General features: G+C 36.2%; 1 protein-coding gene across 4 annotated transcripts in view; it reads right to left on the bottom strand.

The window, feature by feature from the left end:
• ROCK1 (Rho associated coiled-coil containing protein kinase 1) overlaps window positions 1–23,700 on the bottom strand; it is a 124,963-nt gene that overhangs the window by 54,829 nt on the left and 46,434 nt on the right. For all 4 annotated transcript variants that reach the window (XM_086373029.1, XM_086373031.1, XM_086373032.1 and 1 more), the window contains 7 exons: window positions 11,819–11,919; window positions 11,158–11,295; window positions 8,024–8,199; window positions 7,146–7,230; window positions 5,709–5,853; window positions 5,259–5,397; window positions 1,980–2,071 (listed from right to left, as the gene is read on the bottom strand). In XM_086373029.1, coding sequence (XP_086229155.1) covers window positions 1,980–2,071; window positions 5,259–5,397; window positions 5,709–5,853; window positions 7,146–7,230; window positions 8,024–8,199; window positions 11,158–11,295; window positions 11,819–11,919 — 876 coding nt within the window. The remainder of the gene's footprint in view (window positions 1–1,979; window positions 2,072–5,258; window positions 5,398–5,708; window positions 5,854–7,145; window positions 7,231–8,023; window positions 8,200–11,157; window positions 11,296–11,818; window positions 11,920–23,700) is intronic.

Below are 23,700 nucleotides of genomic sequence, written 5' to 3'. Positions count from 1 at the left end.
GAAGTATTCTTGGTATTTTAGGGGTGGGAAGTAAAGAAGGGGTAGGAAGAGAGAAAAGGAAGAATAGAACAGTAAGTTCTACAGACTTCAATTTTTGTTTCTTTTTTTACAGTAAGCACAAAACAGAAGCTATAAGGATTAGTGAAAGCTCTCAAAATGCTGAAGTACATTAAATCTAAGTAGACTGTAGCAAAACCATAGGTAAAAAAAGATACAAAAATGCTAACAATACTACTGATAATACTACCTATTTATAGAAATTCTTTAAACATGCAGTTCATTTGATTTAAATCAAAGACACAATTCATCTTACTTGCTTTTTCCATAAACAGTTATAGTAAGGAAGTGTAATATAAAAAACGCCACTGATGTGGATGCCTCAATTCCACTAGACTATGAGCTGTTTTCCTAGTGTCTGCAATAGAGCTGTGCTCAGGATACAGCAGGTGGTCAGTGCTTGCTGACTAGACTGCCTCCTCTCCTAATTAATACCAACTTTCAATACACAAAAGGAATTATGTCTTCCCTACTTTTAACAGTGAATTATTGTATGGTTACTCTGGAGTTCTTTATGCATAGCTTCACTTTGAAAAAGAACAGAAAGATAGTACTTGTTAGTTTCTGCAGTTCTCTTTTTAAATTTTCTCTGCTTTACAATTGTAAACGTATGTTTCCAGCCTTCTGAAACTTTACTGAGAGCATAATTTGAATAAAAAACAGAATTTTGCAAGGCACCCACTTATCATCTCACTCTACTCATCTCTGTCTTGCAAGCTTCTCTTGCAACAGGAAAACAATAATCATTTATTATGTTTATTATAAATGTTTATTGTTATCAATAAACATTTACTTATGAGGAGGGGGAAGTTCCTTATTTCCCAGTGCATAACTAACTGTTAATAGAGTCTCTCAAGGTGACGCAGCTCCTGCAGCTTCTCCAGACAGCAATGTCAGTATCTGCAGTGGTGTCATTTCTTAATTTCAAGAAAACTTTATTTCCCCTTTTCCCCTCTGTAGTCAGTTTTACAGCTTAGTACCATATATGTACTGTACCTGAAGGCAATATGATAACAAGGATATTTCACTAATATTGGCAAACCTGCATGATCTGTTTCTTCAAAATTAAAAAGAATCATCTCTTGCAATCTGAACTAGATAGGCAGATCTTAAGAGGAATACCTAATTTGTAACTGTTTCTAAAACAGCTGAGTTCATTTTGTAATTACTGTCCATTGCTGATGCTGCAGCAGGAAGTTAAGGGCTAACATACACTATTCTTTCTCTGCTAAGTGAAAAAGGGAACAATTTCTGAGACTTCAGCAAGGGAAAGGTAAATTCTTGGCCTCCCAAATTCACAAAGATCATGGGAACTTTTGGTGCCATTATGATTTCAATTCAGCTACGTTAAACAAGGTTTTCTGTGAACTGTCATAATCTCCACTGTTTTTAAAACAGGGAAATAGTCTAAATGGACTGAAAATTAACTTCCTGCATACTACCAATTTTTATTTATTTTTATTGCAAGCTGCAAGTCTGATGGAACCAAGCATACCATAATTTCTTATATGCTAACACAAATTAAATTCTGATAGAACCTCCTTATACTTTAGGTTTTAGCAAAAACAAGAGAATAAACTTTTTTTTTTTCACGAGAAATATTACCTCTTAATTACTGGACTTCCTCTATAATGAGATACTGAAGTCTATACCAAGCAATTCAACAAAGATCAAGTATCGCATTATGACTACTGAGCCCAACTCCATTACACGTACATAACATTTCATCTTGGCATAGAGAGGGAGCAGTATATTTTCCCCAATATTATCAAACAGTCTCTCTTTAACTAGGTTAGGACAACACTTACATAGCTTTGGATTTTCATCAGATATACACTTATTTTAGGAAGGCAGTTCCAAGAGACTATTTACCACAACTGCTTTCAAATATTCACTGTAGCGTGCAAGAAGAAACAACTTACTGTCTCGAAGTGTTTCCCAAGCCCACTGATCATTTTTGAAGAAGAGATGTCGTTTGATTTCTTCTACACCATTTCGCCCTAATCTCACCTCTCTGAATAGAGAGAAAAGGAGAAAAATCATTAATCATTTAAGATTTTATTACTATTATCTATTCATATTTATTTGGGGCATAATGCTAAGTTTGTGCAAGATGATAAATACAATTCTATGTCTCCCTGAAATTATGTTGACTATCAGGATAATTTTGAGCATACATAAAAAATAAGTTGAAGACTGAGAATATTAAAGAATTTTTTCCAAAGAAAAATACACACACACCAAAAAACCCCACAGATTTATTGATCCTCCATGGTTTTTCTACTGACAACAAATAACCAGATGAATCACTTTCCTTGCTTCATTAGCCTAATGAATTTTCCTGATAGGTTTTTTAATAGTGGTAAATATATTTTTTTGCAACTAACAACTTTCACACCAGCAGCTTACAAAAACTCCAAAAGATATTTTAAATATAAAATTTCCATTTTATCCTCTAGTAAATATTTCTGACCAAACACCAATGACAACTCATTCTTGACTCTCCTACAAAATTGAGAGCTTTATAGACTATGCCAAAGCCTTTGACTGGGTGGATCACAATAAACTGTGGAAAATTCTGAAAGAGATGGGAACAGCAGACCACCTGACCTGCCTCTTGAGCAACCATATGCAGGTCAGGAAGCAACAGTTAGAACTGGACATGGAACAACAGACTGGTTCCAAATAGGAAAAGGAGTACATCAAGGCTGTATATTGTCACCCTGCTTATTTAACTTATATGCAGAGTACATCATGAGAAACGCTGGGCTGGAGGAAGCACAAGTGTGGAAGCACAAGTGGAATCAAGACTGCCGGGAGAAATATCAATAACCTCAGATATGCAGATGACACCACCCTTATGGCAGAAAGTGAAGAAGAACTAAAGAGCCTCTTGATGAAAGTGAAAGAGAAGAGTGAAAAAGTTACCTTAAAACTCAACATTCAGAAAACTAAGATCATGGCATCTGGTCCCATCACTTCATGGAAAATAGATGGGGAAACAGTGGAAACAGTGGCTGACTTTATTTTTTTGGGCTTCAAAATCACTGCAGATGGTGACTGCAGCCATGAAATTAAAAGACGCTTACTCCTTGGAAGGCAAGTTATGACCAACCTAGATAGCATATTCAAAAGCAGAGATATTACTTTGTCAACAAAAGTCCAGCTAGTCGAGGCTATGGTTTTTCCAGTGGTATGTATGGATGTGAGAGTTGAACTATAAAGAAAGCTGAGTGCCGAAGAATTGATGCTTTTGAACTGTGGTGTTGGAGAAGACTCTTGAGAGTCCCTTGGACTGCAAGGAGATCCAACCAGTCCATCCTAAAGGAGATCAGTCCTGGGTGTTCATTGGAAGGACTGATGTTGAAGCTGAAACTCCAATACTTTGGCCACCTGATGCGAAGAGGTGACTCATTTGAAAAGACCCTGATGCTGGGAAAGATTGAGGGCAGGAGGAGAAGGGGACGACAGAAGATGAGATGGTTGGATGGCAGCACTGACTCAATGGACATGGGTTTGGGTGGACTCTGGGAGTTGGTGATGGACAGGGAGGCCTGGCGTGCTACAGTTCATGGGGTTGCAGAGTCGGACACGACTCAGCGACTGAACTGAACTGAACGGGACAAGCTGCTGATCCTTGGCCTCTTTGGTAGGCACAGAAAAAAAACATTTTAAAATGTGCCTTTAGCTGAACTGGAAAGAGGAACTCAGCACCATGTGCTTTAGTAGAGCACTTGTAAACAACAAAAATCTCAAACTTTTTCATGAGTTGAAAGACAAACTGCTTTAGATATAATGAGACACTTTTAATAACTTTCACTGACTCTCTCAGACTGGATTAGGGAAACTCTCCATGGTTCTTTGGCACATGATACTTGAGAGTACTTATCTCTGTACAGTAAGCATCTCATTTGCTTGTCTGCTTCCCACAAAGGGCTAGGACACAGTGGAGAAGAGGCTGTGCCCCTTGTTCAATTCTATACCCCAGCATGGTTTTTATATTAGACTACATTTATATAGTGCTTATATTAAAACATAGAAATTTCAAAAACTATCATGTTTCAGGTTCTAAAGGACATACTGAAGGAGGATAAATTAACTTCAATTAAAGTGAATCCAAAATTGAAATATATTTAAAGGTACAAAGCCCCTCTTGTACTTACATTAACCATATACAACCTTAAACCTTAAATGTAATCTTAGTAAGTCATCTGGTTCATATTTAAACTTTAGAAGTAAAAGACAAGGAGATATATATATATATGTAACATGCCATTTCTGTTTCTAAGACATTTACGTGCATTTACATTTGTAAAAAATGCTTGTTTAAACTAGAAGACCATGTTAATGAAGGAAGGAGGTAGGAAATACTAATACTATTTTTTGTATAGCTCTGCACTATCTCCTTAATTTCAAAAAGTATATGCCAGATATAATTAAATCTTTTCCCCAGCTTTACTGAGGTATAACTGGCAAATAAAATTTTAAGATATTTAGCTTACAATGTGACAATTTTCTATTCAAATATATACACTGAAAGGATTCCCCCAACAAGCTAATCAATCACTTCACATATTTACTTTTCCTGTTTCAGCTGGTCGCAAGAACATTTAAGTTCTAGCCCCTCAACAAATTTCAACTACACAATATAGTATTAAATGGCATCAACTGGAAGATGCATCATCATTTTTCTATCACTAGGAGAAAAAAATGCCCTCAATTAAATTAGTACATGCCATTGATCTTAAGATGCACTCTAATTTTTGAGATTTTAACATGTTTCTAAAAAAAAAAATAAAACCCTCAGGGAATTCCTTTTCACTGCCTGGGTTCAATCCCTGGTTGGGGAACTAAGAGTCCACAAGCCGTGCAGCACGGCCAAAAGAACAACAACAACAAAACCAGACTCAATAAAATATACTATCATCTTTATATTTAAGTTAAAATTTTAACAATGAAAAAAATTACAATCTGATCTAGTCATCAGAAAAGAATCTTTTACTATCCCAATTTCTTAGGTAAGGTAATTGAGATCCAGAAAAATCAGAAAATTATAGCAGGTTTCACTGTCATGAATGACTTGAAGAATGGTAACATTTTTATTTCAATAGTATAAATAAAGGAGCTCAGAAATAGACCTTAAAAACTGAGCAGCAAAATCGAAGTTTCCTTGAATAGTGTTCCATGTTAAAATTATTTACCTGTCAGTAAGGAAGGCACAAATAAGATTTTTTGCTTCTTTTGATATGTCATTATCATCAGGGAAGGTAAGAGAATTTTTATGGTTCATAATCTTACTGTAAGTTCCAACCAGAGAATCTGCATAAAATGGTGTATCACCTGACAAATTGACAGGGAAAACAAAAACAAATTAAGATACATTTAGAGAAATAAGCTTCCAAGGAAAAGTCAATGTTACTGCTTAATGATAATTAACTATGCATAAACTAAAAACATACACCAAAAGAAGTAACACATCAAGTTTGTCAAAACACACAAAGTATGTGTGTTTGGATCACAGCTTGGATCAATCTGTTTTCTACTAACAAAATCAACATTGCTAACTTAATGTAATATTTTATCAGAAGAAGCCAAGTCTAAGTATGGAGATGAACAACTGTTAGAGGTACATAAAATTCTCCTTTACTTACCTACAAGCATTTCATATAAAAATACCCCAACTGACCACCAGTCACATTCTCGTCCATAATAACCATCGCCACCTTGAGATTTTAATACTTCAGGAGAAATATAATCAGGTGTTCCAACTGCTGTATCACATCGTACCATGCCTTCCTAAACAGAGGTCAAATTTTCAATTAGGATATAAATGTAAAGTGTCAATTATTCAACACAAGTGTTTTCTTAATATAACCTGTAGAACTCTAAGTCTTTATAAAAAGGTCATATTAAAACCTAATGCAAACTTGACAAAAAGTAATAAATAGCTTAATCCTATATACATATTATGTACATAATATATTCATGTGTGTATATGTTTACAGATACCTTTACTTTGTAATAACTTTCACTAGAAAGACATAGTAAATTTATTAATTTATTATTTTCCACTTATTATTCTTTTATTTTTAGACCATTTATTATTCCCCCAGTTGAAACAGTAAGATCTCAACTGCAGAGAACAAGTATATAAGTCAAGGCAAATATGTTGAGAAACTGACAACAAATCTCTTGATAACATTAATACATAAAAGGTGATTTAATTGTTTTTTACTAAAATAGTCATTCAATTTAACTATACTTGAAATAGAGAAAAACACATGTAAGAAGTGACCGTACACATATAAAATAGGAAGTCACATGCATGGAGAAAGGGTGTAATAGTGTTAAGCCCACTGATCTCTGTTTACCACACATTTTAAACTTCTCTCCAAAATAAAAACAAAACTATATATACCTGTTACTTACTGTAGCTGGTATTAATGCAAGAGAATGATCAATGTTTACACAAAAGTTCTCACATAGGGCTTTCCTCCTAACCAGTTAAGTTTCCTTTGGAAATAAATACAACTTTCTGGTTATTCTTCTATGATAAGTTTCAAAGAATATAAACTGTTTCAACTGAAAATAAAGCAGCATACTTGCTACTTCAGCCGTGTACATGTTATTATATAAACAGTGAGCATGGATATCTTTTATGACTGACTCCCAAAATAAGTAGTAAGATCTTTTCATGTTTAATAGAAGGCTAAGTAAAACACTAAAAAATACATGTATTACTGAAATCCAGTTTTTATGAAGGTCGCATTTTAACATTGGCATTAGTATTTAGTGCCATTTAAACTAAGCCCATTTCTAGTTAAAATAGCGGACATTACAGAGTTATTTTAAAAAATTCAGTAAATCTGGCAATCCACACTTCCCCTAAACAGAGAGGGGAAAAATAAAGTACTCACAAGTTACTAACGCAACAGTGAAACCATGGCATTTTAGTCCAACAAATAAGACAGGGCACATTGATTCTGTACACGTCCAGATATGGTTAGTAATTCTTAAATTCTTAAAACATTTTGTAAACAGTATCGATCTTGAATTAGCAAAACTAAATTAAAATCTAATTATTTAACCTTATTCATCTTCATACAAGTACCAAAATCTGCTAACTTCAAATGTCCAGATTTATCCAGCAGCATGTTATCAGGCTTCACATCTCTGAGGAGGGAAAAAAAATAGAGTATCTCTGAAACAGGTCATAAATTGATAAAAATTATATGAGGCAATGATTTTAGGTCCAATATCCTCACTCAGTTTAGGTAAGACCACCTTTAAACTATATGCACTCTCTTTCCACATCTATAAACTGAACTTCATCAGGGACATTCTCTCATGTGTTATGTCTCAGAAGAAGACATATAATATTCCCTTTGAAGCAGAGTTTGATTCTTCCAAGAGGAAAATCAAGTCATTTGAGAGAGAATAACCATAAAAAATGTAACATTCAAACATAAAAAGTAACTAAAACACACAAGATAGATAAATACATAAATAACCCTAGAAGAGGGTCTTAAGTCACTTCCATTTTTGTATCCCTGACATTGAGCACAGCAATTGCACAGAGAATTCAATTGGTGTTTGTAGAACAAATGAAACTACCCTTCTAACAAATAAGTATGATCTATTCACTAATCAAAAGCAAATTAATTTGAATGTAAAAATTTAAAGCATTTAATACCCTGGAAGATATCTTAAAAAAATAGCTTATACATTCTACTTTTCAGGACACTATATAAAAGCTTTATCATTAAGAAATATTAAAGAGTACATTTATATCAACACTAAATTGAAATGTCAGAACTACAAATTTTAAAGTTTTAAATCCTGAAATACCACTTATGTCATATGGAAGAATAGGTGGACTCAGAGTGGGACGTGTTAACCAAATAAAGTACTTATTTTTAGCTTCTCTCTTCGACAAATGAGAAATTTTAAACATTTTTATCTTTACCTATGGATAAAACCCATGGAATGGATTGCATCCAATGCAAGAACTACTTCTGCAGTATAGAATCGGGCCCATTTTTCAGGCACGTCATAGTTGCTCATTAAATTTACAAGATCTCCACCAGGCATGTATTCCATTACCATGTAGAGATAACGATCATCTTGGAATGCATAAAACAGCTACACAAATACAGAAGAACAAAGAAATTTATTAAGGTTAAACAAAACTGCTTCATTTAAGAATTGTCAAAAACACTAGTATAATTAAAATAATCAAATGCAGTAGTTGTAAGCACTGTTTTTAAAAAGGAAATAAATACAAACATAAATAGCACAAAGAACTTCGCATATGCCAAGGAATTATTAACTGGTTATTTCTGAGGAGCTGGAGACTTTTTTCTCTACATTTTCTATACTAATTGAATTTCTTATACTGAGAATTTAAAAAAATTATAACTTTCAATAAAGGATATACAATTCTTCTAAGCAAAGATATACTGTAGTTCTAATTTAAATTGTGCATAGTGGGGTTTAATGTTAAATTTATATTGATATCACAATTTTCCAGTAGTCTAATAAATTAGGCTTTAGTTTTAATTGTCTCTGACTAGCTGTGTGACAAGGCAATTACATAGCCTCTCAAATTACCTGTGACTTCTGTACTGGGACTATACCATATGTGACTTTTAAACTTGCTGCAGTCTGCATCTAGATGCCTGGCAGTTGGCAAGTATTTAATGAATGTTCAATGAACAAAAGCACAAATTTAATCTATAAATTGAGGATGTAGCTAATGGGGACTAACTGCCTTTCTGGGTTGTTAAAAAGAGATCAGCAAATACTGAAAGCACTTACTACAACAGGTGCTCAGTAAACAACAGCAGTCAGTAGGAGGAGCAGCCAACAGAGAAGCAGGGAGAGGGCAACAGAGTCAAAGCAGGAAGGGGAAGGTCCATCAATATGAAATTGGCAACAATATCAGGCATAAATATATTATATGACCAGGGTTAAAGTTAAAAGGAGAGCAAATTTACAAAAGAACTTTTTTTTTTTTCCTTTTTTGGCCATGACGTGCAGCTTGTAGGATCTTAGTCCCCTGATATAGGGATCGAACTGGGGTCCAGGGCACTGAAAACCCCAAATCCAAACCACTGGACCACCAGGGAATTCTCTACAAAAGGACATTTTAAGTAAACATGAGAAGATTAGAATAGAACTAAAATAAATGAAATAAGCCCTAGAGAAAAATTATAAATTATAACTAATTTACCTAGGCAGTTATATCTTTAAATTCTTTTTGTTATTTCGTTTTTTTCAACAGCGTGTAACGATTTTAGCTATGGATTTAGTAACTTTAGTTATTTTAGTTATGGATTTAGTAACTTATGGGCTTCCCTGGTAGCTCAGCTGGTAAAGAATTTGCCTGCAATGCAGAAGACCCTGGTTTGATCCCCTGGAGAAGGAAATGGCTACCCACTCCAGTATTCTGGCCTGGAGAGTTCTATGGACAGAGGAGCCTGGCGGGCTACAGTACATGGGGTTGCAAAGAGTCGGACATGACTGAGCGATTTTCACTTTCACTTAGTAACTTTAATTACAAAATATATACTTAGAGGGAAGGATAAGAAACTAAGTGGTGTCTCATGGCTATCCCAGGTTAACATGTACAGTGAATCACTCGGACACCATAATTAAAGAAACATTGCTGATCTGGTGGCAGTTTTCCCTATTTACAGACAATGTATCAAGAAAAACAAAGCTTCAAACTCACAAGTTGTAAATTTAACCTTAAATATTTATGTCATGTTTTTAACTTTTTACACAACGTTGAACATTCCTCGTATCAGTGGTTCCCAACCAGAAAGGCAAACTGTTGGTGTCCCACAGCCCCCAGCAACCCACTCTCCCCAACACACCACAATGTCTGAACACAATTTTAGTTGCTAATAGCTGGTGTGTGGAGTGGAGACGGCTGCTACTGGGAGGACCTGGGCAGAAGTCAGGGATCCTGTTACAAACCCTATAAGGCACAGGATAGCCCCCAGCAGCAAAACATCACATGGCTGAAAGGAAAAGGAAAGTTACTCGCACAGTCATGTCTGACTTTGCGATCCTGTGGACTGTAGCCCGCCAAGTCCTCTGTCTATGGAATTCTCCAAGCAAGAGTACTGGAGTGGGTTGCCATTCCCTTCTCCAGGGGATCTTCCTGACCCAGGGCTCGAATCTGGGTCTCCTACATTGCAGGAAGATTCTTTACCAACTGAGCTACTAGGGAAGCCCTCACGTGGCTGAAAATGTCAACAATACCGAGACTGAGAGACCCTACTCTATATAGCTGATACAAACAAGAACAAACACTTTAAGTATAAAAAGCCTTATTATGCAAATCTTAAACATATTTCATATTCTTCTTATACCAATTACTATTATGCTTAGGACAGTTTTTATTACATAGTATAAATAAAGAAGCTACAGAATTCATGCTAGGAATTCAGAAATGATCTAGCTTAGTAGTTTTACTCCATTTTTTAAACCAGAAGATCTTATCCCCCTCACATGAAATCTTAATAAGAACCCCAATATATAAGACACATAAAACATGCAGCTGCTCTAATTGAAGCAGCAATAGAAAACCCAGAATTATAACCTACCCAAATAACTCCTTGCTCCCATGACTCCAAATGAGGTACCTATTCAGTTTAAAATAACCAATCTAAGCCAACTTTCACATTTTTGAGCAATGAAACTCAGGCTCAAAGATAGAAATAACCGGGCCACAACTTCAGGTAGACCTGTGGCAATCAAGATCAGGACCTACAATTACTAACTTTCTGATGTATTTTTCCTTCCAGTGAAAAACCTGAAGCCAATACAATATTATTTGGAGGCCTAGCTTAACTTTTTTTCCTTCCTTTCTCCCATTTTCTTCCATTCCATAAAATGAGAGACAAATATTTACTTCCTTCCCAGAGATGATTCAATAACATTAAATTTTATGATTTTAAAAATGATGTATTAGATACTTTTATAACTGCCAATAAATTCTCTCTTGCTGTTCACTAAAAACCAAAGTCAGCTTCTCAGATATGTCAAGTTACAAACCAGTACAACAACAATGAAACAACAGCAAAAGCATACCTGAACAACCCAAGGACTGTTAGCAAAAGCCATGATGTCCCTTTCTTCCCAGAAAAAAGCAGAATCAGATCTCTTAATCATTTCAAATTTGCTGAGGAGCTTCATAGCGTACACCTTCCTGGTGGATTTATGCCTCACCTTTGAAATGTAAAATAATGAACCTTTCATTAACATGTAAAGATCAGTGTTTCACAAACAATTTACTAAATAATCTAACATTACTGTGTGGCTGTTTTAACATCTCTTCTGAATTACCCCAGTAAGATCATGTTAAGGCTTTAAATACCATAAGTAATGTTAGGAAAAAAAACTTTATTCCCTGTATTATGGCATCCTTCCCCTTCTCCACTCTGCTATGGATGCTACTTTCTGTTTAAAAACTTATTATTATGCCACAGCATTTTAGATGGAGTAGTATCAGGAGTAAAGTCTTCTCTTTTGATGCTTGAAACTTCTTCTCTACCCTTGAATGCTTGGGGAAAATATTTCACACTACTGCTGAATGAGACTCTAGGCTTTCATATTGGTAGGCAAGAAAGTCTAGAGCAATTTAGAGCAAGACTTTTATAAAATCAATAGTTTTCCAAAACATCATATGTTAAACAAACAAGTGGATTTTTTAATTTTAAAAAGATTTTAAAATCTCATTAAAATAACCTACCAATTGAACTTCTCCAAATGCACCTCTACCAATCACCTTCACTACTTCATAATCTTCAGCTTTCATTCGTAAATCTCTAATTTTATTTATTGTGTCTTTATCTGTATGAAAAGAAAAAGTTTATAATTTTAAATCACTGAAACAGTATAACTAAAACTGCTTATTTAACATTCAAGTTCTTGAGAAACAACAAAAAACAAAGATGTGCATTAAAAGTTATTTGATACAGGTAAAATATGAAGTTGTAAAAGAGAGAAATGCTCAATGTGCTGAGAATTGTTTTCAACAAATTCTGAAATGACTTCACTCTAGCTGTTAAATAATTACATTAAAATCTGACCAGAATGTTTTTTAAAAAAACAAACATTATACTACACGTAGACTGAGGATAATTAGTTAATTAGTTCCTGGTATTTAAGTATATATCAACTTTGAACCAAGGGGCCACAGGTAGATATTTTAGATTAATTAAATCTTTCTATCAAGTCAGTTTTGATAATCCTTTTAAAAAGATATAATATAAAATATCAAAGGTAAAATAAACATGCTAAAGAATCACATATTTATTATATTTCTCTATTTGAATGAAGACTAACTTAAAACACACAGTGGGAATCTGCAATTATTTATATAAACCTGTCACACTACAAACTACAATAATTTAAAATCCCCACTGGGTAGATATTCTAATTCCTAATTTGGTCATAGATTAAAATAGGGCTATTTTAATCCACATGGGTCAACATTGGCATGAGATTACATGGAAAAGCTTCACATTTCAGAGTTGTACAAAATACAGGGCAGCTGTTAAACTTAAGTTCTAGTTACTAATAAAAGCTGCATATAATGTCTTTCTTTTGAAATGCATAATTTAAACTTGTGTTTATATACCTTATGGCCTATAAACACATGCAACAAAGAGTAAACTTTCACATAGGAATTATATAAGTACATTTAATTTTAGATCACCTATCTATTGCAAATGCATCAGCAAGATATAAACAATAATCAATTTACTGCAGAAACATTTGTGTTAACCATGCAGTCTCTATAGTAACCACTGTAAATATAGAAATGTAACTTTAAAAACATAATCTCTGCTTTTATGGATTTCAAATGAAACAGAAACAAACAAATAATAATACCAAAAAATGCAAAAAAGGGAAATAAAGCACAAGCACAGAGTTTGTGGAATTACAAGGATGACACCTAACCTAAGCCTGCCTGAGCGGGAGATAGCGAGGAAAGGCTTTCTGGAGGTGTCAGAACCTGAAACAAGTCTTAAGAATGAAAAAAAAAGAGTAGCAGTTAGCTAGCTGGGAAAAAGAAAAGAGAGACTAACAGGCAGATGGGCAAATATAAGCAAAGGCACAGCAGAACTGTTTGCATTGCTGGGGCATCAAGTCTGTGGGAAGGACTTGAAAAGAGAGGCTGGAGAGTACCAATCTCATTAATAAGGAGCTTGAACTTTACCTATAGGCCAAAAGCTGTAAAATTATTATTTCATCAACAAAAAATATTTTTCACATTAAAGTTTAAAAGCAATACAATATGAAAACAGATAAAAGTGCTCTGTTTCACGAGGATCGTGACGGTGGGTGGCAGAGGAATTGCTTTGTACACCTCTCTACAGCAGCCCTGAAGAGTCCTACCTGAAAACCACCACTCTGTGCAGGAAGCCATGAAAAGAAAGAGGCATAGAAACAATATAGTCAAATTTACATTTCAGCTACTCCAGCGACTATGTAAAAGATAAACTCAATAAAGGCAAGGCTGGGGGGTGGGGAGGAGTAGAATTTTAAGAGTACTATAATACTCTAGATGAGAAATAAGGAAGTCATGAACCAGATAATGAGTCATGAACCAGATAATGAGTTATATGATAGCCTATAGAGTTGAGAAAGATCCCTGGCTCTGGTTATACCAGGTTTAGAGCCATAAACAGGATATTAATTCTGTAGTTTTGGGCCCCCAAACATGTCTGCTGCAAATTTATGTGGAAATAGAGATTTCGCTGCTTCTTTTAATTTCTGACAGCACAAGTTACAAAGCTACTTGTGATTCAGACAATATTAGTTGTCAAAATGACTTCATTACATTTCAGTTTTGCAAAGAAGTGCTGTTTTGCCTTGTAATTTTAAGTTAAAGCAAAAACTAATGTCCAAAGTCAGTGTTCAATGGTAATTCAATGACAGTTGGGAGTGGTTCTCTTCATCAAGAAAAATATTCATTTTGGTCAGTTCTTCCTGCTGCTGCTAAGTCACTTCAGTTGTTGTCCAACTCTGTGCGACCCCATAGACAGCAGCCCACCAGGCTCCCCCATCCCTGGGATTCTCCAGGCAAGAACACTGGAGTGGGTTGCCATTTCCTTCTCCAATGCATGAAAGTGAAAAGTGAAAGTGAAGTTGCTCAGTCGCATCCGACTCTAGCGACCCCATGGACTGCAGCCTACCAGGCTCCTCCGTCTGTGGATTTTCCAGGCAAGAGTACTGGAGTGGGGTGCCACTGCCTTCTCCGTCAGTTCTTACTACCATGTAAAATAACACAGCCTGAGTGGCTTAAACAGACATTGATTTTCTCCTGGTTCTAGAGACTCAAAGGCCAAGATCAGGGGCCAGGGAGTTTGGTTTCTGGTGAGATTTCTTTCTGGCTTGCTGGCATCCAGCATCTCTGTGTGCTCACAGGACATCTTGTGTGTTGTGCAGGTGAGGACACTAACCCTGTCACCAATTCCATTTTATCAGAGTCCCACCTTTATGATCTCATTCAACCTGAACTGCCTCTTGTTTGGCCTTATCTCCAAATACAGTTCTACCAAGGGGCTAGGGATTCGGCAGTGGCATCCCACTCCAGTACTCTTGCCTGGAAGATCCCATGGATGGGGGAGCCTGGCGGGCTGCCATCTATGGGGTCGCACAGAGTCAGACACGACTAAAGCGACTTAGCAGCAGCAGCAGGGATTCAACAGACAGATTTGGGGGGACACAAATCCATAAACAATCACAATGAAATGTTACCACTGCTAAGACATTGATTTGCTGCATGCAAAGATAAATGGAAATATTCAGCTTCAATTACTGTCAAAAATGTACAGAATTGTTAATGCGTAAGTCCATGAGACTGAATGAGGTTTACCACTGATACTGTGGTTCAGTAACACATGATAGATCCAAATACTTTCCAAAAAGTACTTGATGATGTACAATACAAACTACAGGCTTTAAACGTCTTGTGTTTTCACAAGATCTGTTAGTTTAACTAAGCCATTTTCTGCACCATACATAATTTTAACTACCATCCCTTGTCACACATCTCAGCAGACCCCACTTCAAGTTGTACTTAGTGTTTCCTCAACTTAGTGTTTCCTCAACTATCTTGCCTGTACTTGTTCTATGCAGACTATACACAGAGGTTAATCCTTTAGTCACTTCAAACTCAGCATTGATCGCTCAAATAAATAAGAGTCAAGGAAAATCACTCAAAATTATCTTGCTTTTAAATTGACTACTGCTGCTGCTCCCAACAGTCTTGATGCTTTGAGCAACTACTGTTCTTGCCAAGAAGCTAATAGTCTTAAGGAAGTTATTCTCTCTATACATATTTGCTCTGCTGCTGCAAACACTCACAATCAGCAAGCAGCTTTCTCTGTGTGGCTAACAAATAAGCCACTTGTAAACTTACATAAGGTCGTAACATCATTTTCTTCCTTCATTTTGTAAAGAAAATTCTGCTGTGATGGGATATTCTCTTTTAAATTTTCTGGGCTTTTTTTCCTGTTACTTTCCTGGGAGTTGGGAACGTTATGGTGAGTGCTGATTCACTCCTGTCAATGCCCACTGCACCCTTTCAGCACAGCCACAGTGTCACTGAGTAGTAACACAACGCTTCACCCTCCAACTTGAAGAAATAATCCACACTTCACTGTGGTGCAAAATAAGAACACTTAAGTTCCCTTTTCCTTTTCTGTTCTGACATGATGGGCATGCACTAACAATGGGGAAAAAATAAAATGCTGAGGTATGGTGATACACATGGAATGCTACTGAGTTCTAACTGCAGCACTGTCATTTAGTGTGCTGAGCAATGGTGTGAAGCAGTAAAGAGGCCGTGTACGATTTCCGTCACAACTACTCAACTTTCCAACTTGTGCTGTAGCAGAAAAGTAATCACAAACAATACAGAAAAGAATAAGCATAGCTATGTCACAATAAAACTTTACTTATGGACACTGAAATCCATATAATTTTCATGTATCATGAAATACTACTAATCTTTTGCTGTTCTATACATTATTTTTAAAAATATAAAAACCATTCATAGCTCATAAGCCATCCCAAAACAGATAGTGCACCAGATTTGGCCTGTGGGCTGTAGCTTACCAACCCTGGCTCCAATGGAAACCCAGCTCCCCAACTCCACCCCCCCCACCAGCTCTACAGTGGTGCTCTTTACCCTCCACGTGCTCACCCTCCAGTGGCCCTGGATGCAGACGGAACAGGTGAACCCCACTGCCATCTCTTCACACTCACCCAGTTTTGCTTTTCATGTTTAAAAGGTTATATCTCCCACTACCTCTTACTGTCACTGTAATCTACTCACCCCCAGCTCATCACATCTCACTGCTAGATAATTCTGGTTTCTGGTTTACTAACCTTCTCTCCAGTATTTTCCTAATTCTTCAGGATTTTAATACACCCACAGATGATACTTCTAATAACCTGCCCTCTCAATACCTTTAACTTCTGATCTTGTCCTCCACTTTATCTCAGCTGCTCATTTCCACATACTAGATCTTATCAATACCGGTAATTACAGTCCTCCCTTCATTTCACATCCTACACTCTCTAAGCACTCCCTCAACTTTCCTGCTCACTCCATCCAACAACTCAACCCCAACAATCCCCAGCTCACCAAGATCTCCCAACCCACTGACTCTATGTGGTTTTTACTGTATCTCACTGCACTGAAAGGTTCTCTTTCTTATCTACCCAGCTTAAATTACACAATCAAGCATTACAATTACTCGCTTGCATACAACTTTAACACCCTGGCTCTTTTCTGCCTCATTATAGTTTGGCAAAACCATAATTTCAGCTAAATCTAACTCTATAGCTAACTCGATGTCAGCACCCATGTAGTTGAATATGTCTGGATAAATACATAAAATCATACTGACAGATCCCACTTTAACTCCATAATCGCAAACATAAAGCATGCCCTTAATTCTGCTTGGCAATCATACATTTTTTAGTATATTCACTATTCCACTCTACTAGAGATAATAATTCACATTTTCTTTTCTCTTTTCAAACCTCCCACTGCTTCTTGTTCATTGCTAATGACTGTGTTGGCTACTACCCTGAAACAATGAAAAGAGAACTGTCATAGATTTACCATTAAATCAATATATTTATATTATATATTCATATTCAACCACCAGCATGTGCCCTCATATATTTAGTCTCTTCACTTTTACTGAGAAAACTGCTCTCTCACCAATCCCTCGACCAGTGATGTCATCCTCACTAGCTCGAGGACACTGCTCCAGCCATTCTCCCCTCTTTCTGCTGTGTCACTAGCTTTCGCCTTCCTAACAGGATCATATCATGCCATTTTCATTCCCATCTTAAACAAACCTCCTGACTCCATTTCTCTCACTAGCTACTGCCCCATTACTCAACCCCACTATGGCAAAATTCCTCAAAATCTGTCTGTACTCCATGTCCAAATCCTTCTAATCGGCTCTAAAATCCTTTTGGGGTAGTCTTTGGCCACTACCTTTCTATCAAAATTGCTGGTCAGGGGGTTCCCTGGTGGTCTAGAAGCTAGGATTCAATGCTTACACTGCCAGGGCCCAGGTTCAATCCCTAGTTGGGGAACTGAGATCCCACAAGCGGTGCAGTATGGTCAAAATAAAAAAAAAACAAAAACAAAAAAAGCCAGAACAAAACTGCAAGTCACAGGTGACCACTGTGTTGCTAAATTCCCAGTCTTCATCTTGATATATCAGTAGCTTCTGACAGTCTGATGACCCCGGTTATTCTTACTCGACTTCCAGGGTACTACATTCCTACAACAGTACTAAGGGTAATTTTTTCCAACATCAAATTATTTCTTCTCAGCTGCTTTTGCTGGTTCCTCCTCTTCTACCAGATTTCTTAACACTAAATCTTCTCAAGGCTCAGTCTTTCATGATGCATTCTTCTCTGTTTACACTCACTTATTCGGTGGACTTTTAAAAAGCACTGACATGTCAACAACTCCCAGTTTTTTTCCTCCAGTTCAGACCCCTCTCTCTGAAACTTAAGATTTATATATTCAATTGCTTATACAATATATCCACTTAGTTGAACAGACGTATTCGCACTTCAAACCTCTACCTAGGATTTCAATATGTCAGCTGATGGGTCAGTTTTGCTTGGGGCAAAAACCTAGGGGCATTCTTGACTCCTGTTTTATCTTATACTCCACATCCTATCTGGCTGACTCTGCTTTTGAAATATATCTGGAACCTGATAACTTCTCACCCTCTACACTGCTACCATGCTGGACCAAGTCACCATCATGTCTTCTTTGGACTACTGCAATTGCCTCTAAACTGCAATCATTTCTTAACTGATTTCTGGTGTCTATCCCTGTCTCTCAATAGTCTGTTCTTAGGGGCAGTACTGTTACAACACAAGTCAGATCATGTCACTCCTCTGCTCAGAACTCTCTAATGTCTTGCCATCTTACCCAGAGCAAAAGTCAAAAATCTTACGATGGCCTACAAGACTCTACATGACCTACGCTCCCCATTTCCTTCATTCTCTGACATCATCCTACTATTCTCTCCCTTGCTTAACCCTCTCCAGCTGCAATGGCTTCCTTCCTGCTGTCCAAACATGCCAGGTATGCTTCTTATGGCCTTTGCATTGGCTGTTCCTCTGTATGCCATTTTCTATCCTTAAACATCCACATGGCTAACCCTCTCAACTACTTCAACTCTTTTCTCAAATACCACCACTGAGTGAACCCTATCCCAGTAACTGTACTTAAAACTGAAGAATTCTTAGAACTCCCAAGCCCATTTTCCCCAAAGTAAACATTTATCTGTTTCTCATGAACTTTAATACAAGCAAAATTATAAAATTGCTAAGCCCTTATTACTTCCAAGACCAATAAGCAGGAATGTGTGACCAGCAGATCCTTTTAACAATTTGTGATCGTCAACTGTGTTGAGCCAGGTAATGCTGGCAGAAAGTTAAAATTCAGAGAAGTATGAATTCAGAGTGGAGAAGGAAATGGCAACCCACTCCAGTATTCTTGCCTAGAGAATCCTGTGGACAGAGAAGTCTGGTGGGCTTCTGTCCATAGGGTCACACAGAGTCGGACACGACTGAAGCGATTTAGCGTGCATGCATGTATTGGAGAAGGAAATGGCAACCCACTTCAGTATTCTTGCCTGAAGGATCCCAGGGACAGGGGAGCCTGGTGGGCTGCCGTCTATGGGGTAGCACAGAGTTGGACACAACTGAAGCGACTTAGCAGCAGCAGCATGAATTCAGAGAAGCATGGGTAGCGAGGATGAAATGGGCAAACTGAGTCACAAGAAACGACCGTAAGTTTTGACAGGCCACGAATTAGCTAATCATCTCTAAACGTCAAAAGATGAGTGCAGAAAGATTGAAAATTTATAGTTTCAGGGTTATGAAAAATTAAATATTTCAATCACATACAGACTCTAACTTTCTAGAAAGCAAACAGATGGTTTTTCTTTAGTCTTTTTTTAAAAATCATACTTTATACGCAATAAATGTTACTTCTAGGAATATATATATGTACAATAGAGTATTACAAAACATTTAAATTCTGTTACTGAATAATAATTACATAGAATGCTGTTCAACATATGATGTTGAGCAGAGATTAAACGGCATGTGGTATATGAACTGAATTTTCTAAAAACATAAATACATACTGGTGTATATATATATGTATATATGTGTGTATATATGTGTGTGTGTGTATATATATATATATATACAGAAAAAAGCCAGAAGGGACTATACCCAAATTATAACTGCAGTAGTTTCCAAGTATGGTGGGATTAGAGATTATTTTATTCTTCACATTTTCCATTTACTTCAAGTTTTCTATGATTCTGTTGCTTTCTAATGAGAAGAAGATATATTTTGCCTAGTTTAGGGTCCTCAATTATAAAGTGAATCATATTTTACGTACCACTATAGATTGTAAGACATCCCTAATTATTTAAAAAATGTTTTAAGAAAATGTCAGAATAAAGTATGGCAATAAAAACTGTGTACAATGCACTATTTGTCCAATATACTGCCACTCATTGCATAAAGAAATCCAGTACGCCTTGCAAACTTCTAAGTAGTCAACCAGTTCTAATAAGCTCTAAAATGATCTAAAACATATCTAGAAAATCTGCAATGTAAGACTCAACTCCCTAAATCCTGATTTTGTTTCAATATAACAGTTAATAATAAATTATTCTATGCCCAAATGTTCAAATAGGATTCAAGCTCCAGGAAGATGGGCCAGTGTGCACACAGGTGTAAACACACGTGAGGAGTAATCTGGTTTGAGAAACAGATCAACAAAAATCAAAACCAAATCCTAAATTCCTCAACATAGCATAAGATGGCTGTTAGATACTGTTCTCCAATCTTTTATTTCTAGATATTCTCCTCAACAATGCTCTCAGTTACTTGCAATTTCCCACACAGAGATGATGCTTCACATCTCCAGTCCTTTGCAGATGTTGATCACCCATCTAAAATGACTAGCCCCACTTTATTTGAGCAACTCACTACCAAGCAAGATCTAATTCTTTATCCATCTCCTCTTCAGCCATTCCTGATCCCCTCAATCTGTTGTGTGTGTGTGTGTGTGTGTGTCTGGTGTGTGTGTGTTTTGAGCAAGTCACTACCAAGATCTAATTCTTTATCCATCTCCTCCTCAGCCATTCCTGATCTCCTTAATCTGATAGGTTGCCTACTGCACACATGCATGTGTGTCCTCCTTCCCAACTCTTTGCAACTTCACGGCTGTATGTGTGTGTGTGTGTTTGTGTGTCTGTCCCCAACACTTTGCAACGCCATGGACTGTTGTGTGGCCCAACAGGCTCCTCTGTCCATGGAATTTGCCAGGCTAACATATCCTACTCCAGGGGATCTTTCTGACCCAGGGATGGAATCTGTGTCTCCTGCGTCTCCTGCACTGGCAGGCAGATTCTTTACCATTGCACCCTGCCTTCCTCCTCTGGGACGCTGCTATTTCTCTATTGTTTCATCTGTCAACATGGCCTGGAATTGTTTGTATTTCTTCTGTTAGATTGTTTATTATCATTTCCTGAAGGGTGGAGACCACACTTCATTCATGAATATGTCCTTGATGTATGCATGTGCTCAATAGATACTTACTGAAACATAATGATATTATTTACAAATGGCCACAATCACTCACTGCTCTTATCTGTTCAGAGAAAACCTATATGTTCAGGCACAAACATTTACTCCAAAATAATAAAAGTATATACTCAAAAAATCAATCTTGGGTTTCTCAAAATGTTAAACAGAATTATATGACTTGAGAATTCCACTTTCAGGCATCTACCCAAGAGAAATGAAAACATATGCCCACATAAAAACTTGTGCACATTCACAGCAGCATTTATTCATAATATCCAAAAAGCAGAAAACAATCCCAATGTATGGAGAGATAAAATGTGGCATTATCTATAAATGGGGTATTATTTGGCAATCTGAAAGAATGAAATACATGCTACAACATAGATGAACCCTGAAGAGATCATGCTAAGTCTAAAAATTCTGTCATAAAGGATTACATACGGTATGATTCCAGCTATAGGAAATGTCCATATTGGCAAATCTATACAGGCATTCCCTAGGGTTGGGGAACTTGGAGAGTAATGGTAAGTTACTGCTAATGGGTATGGGGTTTCTTTATGAGATGATAAAATGTTCAAAATGTAACTGAAGTAATGACTGCACAACCTTATAAATGCAGACAAAAACCAATGAACCGTATACTTTAAACAGATCAATCTTCAGTACATAAATTATATCTCAATAAAGTAGTTTTTTAAAAAATCAATCTTGGGTTTGGCAATGATTTTTACAAGCAACACCAAAAGCACAATCCATAGGAGAAAGAAATGATAAATTAGAGCTTGTCAAAATCAAAAACACTTGCTCTGTAAGATAGTATGTAGTCTTCTGAGTCTGGAGATGTAGCTTATTGATCCTCCTCCGCACTGAGTATCTGCTGGACTGGTGATCAGATTCCAAAGAATCAAGTATGGAAAGGAAAAATAGTAACTTTCCAAGGGAGAAGCCTGGCAGACACTATCTTAAAACCAGTGATAAAGATTAATATTATCACTAGTGAATCACGATGATATCATATATACCAAATACAATGTGATAAGAAGCACGTGTCATCTCTGTGGTACTCATCCTCAAAACCCAAAACCCCTGTGGAACCATGAGAAAACATTGGAAAAAACTAAACTGAGGAAAGTTTTGCAAGATACTTTATCAATAATCTTCAAAACTGTCAAGGTCATAAAAATAAACAAGGAAAGCTTGAGAATTCTGACAGACTGGAGACGACTATGGAAAAATGGCAACTAAATACAATGATATATGCTAGACTGGATTCTGGAACCAAAAAAAAAAGATTAGTGCAAAAACTGATATCTAAGTATGCAGTTAATAGTAATATACCAACTTTAATTTCTTAGTTTTGTCAATGTACCACGGCTATAAAAGATGCTAACATTACAGAAAGCTGGATGAAGGGCAGCTTCAGGATACTCTGTACTATTTTTGCAACTTTTCCATGAGTTTATTCCAAGATAAATAATTTATTTTAAAACTAAAGAGAATATTTAACATTTGTATATGAAAATCTGATTTAGTAATATTTTACTTGTAATAACTTCAAACAAGATCATGTAATACCCTAAGTTAGACTGCATACTATATTCAATTTTATGGCTCCACTATAAAAATTCTAACTTTTATACCACTTTCTGGTATAAAACTGAATTTTGGCAATACATATATCAAAATGCAAACTGGATGCAACTTTTGACTCAGAAATTCCTGGAATTCACTCCAAAGAAAGGAAGAGCAAGTATACCAAGCTGTATGTACAAAAATGTTAATTACAGCCTAAAACAGTGAAAAATTGGGAGGAACCTGAGAACCACCTATTATAGAAACAGTTTTTAAAATCATGGCACATTTATTCATCAGACTATGTGTATTCATTTAAAAATGTGTTATCCATACTCACTAGCATAAAAAGACACTCTACAATGTGCTTTTTCACTGAACAAGCTATGGATAGCTGACAGAAATGTCCTACTGATTTTTATTTGGGCTGTTTTAACTTTTTGCCCAAATGACAATATAATCTATTGATATTCCAAAGTATTTACAGACCTGATTTTGCCAGATACATTTCTTTAAGTATTAGATTATGCTCCTGAAGATTATTAGTTTTAAAATATCCTGTCTAACTTCTCTCCAGTATACCTCACCAATCCTAGATATTATTATTTTTATCTTTCTTCCTCAGATTGCCAGGGGTTAAGGGCGTTCTTATTTTAACCTACGTTTCTTGAAATATTAATGCATTTGTTCATCTATTAACTGCTCATTGGTCGTTTTAATTTTTTCTCCTTTATACTACATTTTCAATTACTTTGTCCATTTTTACAGTTTCTGTTTTTCTTATGGACTGCAAGGATTTCTTCAAACATTAGGAATGTAATTCTTTTACATATGTTGTCATTTTTTCCAACTTTCTTTATAAAGTTTTGAAATGACAAAATCTGTCAATGT

The sequence above is a fragment of the Bos grunniens genome, chromosome 24 (assembly GCF_055505025.1).
Source record: "Bos grunniens cultivar Pamir isolate PY7600 chromosome 24, Bosgru_T2T1.0, whole genome shotgun sequence".
NCBI lineage: Eukaryota > Metazoa > Chordata > Mammalia > Artiodactyla > Bovidae > Bos > Bos grunniens.
Note: the sequence above shows the minus strand (reverse complement) of the source record. Positions and strands in the feature narration are given on the sequence as shown.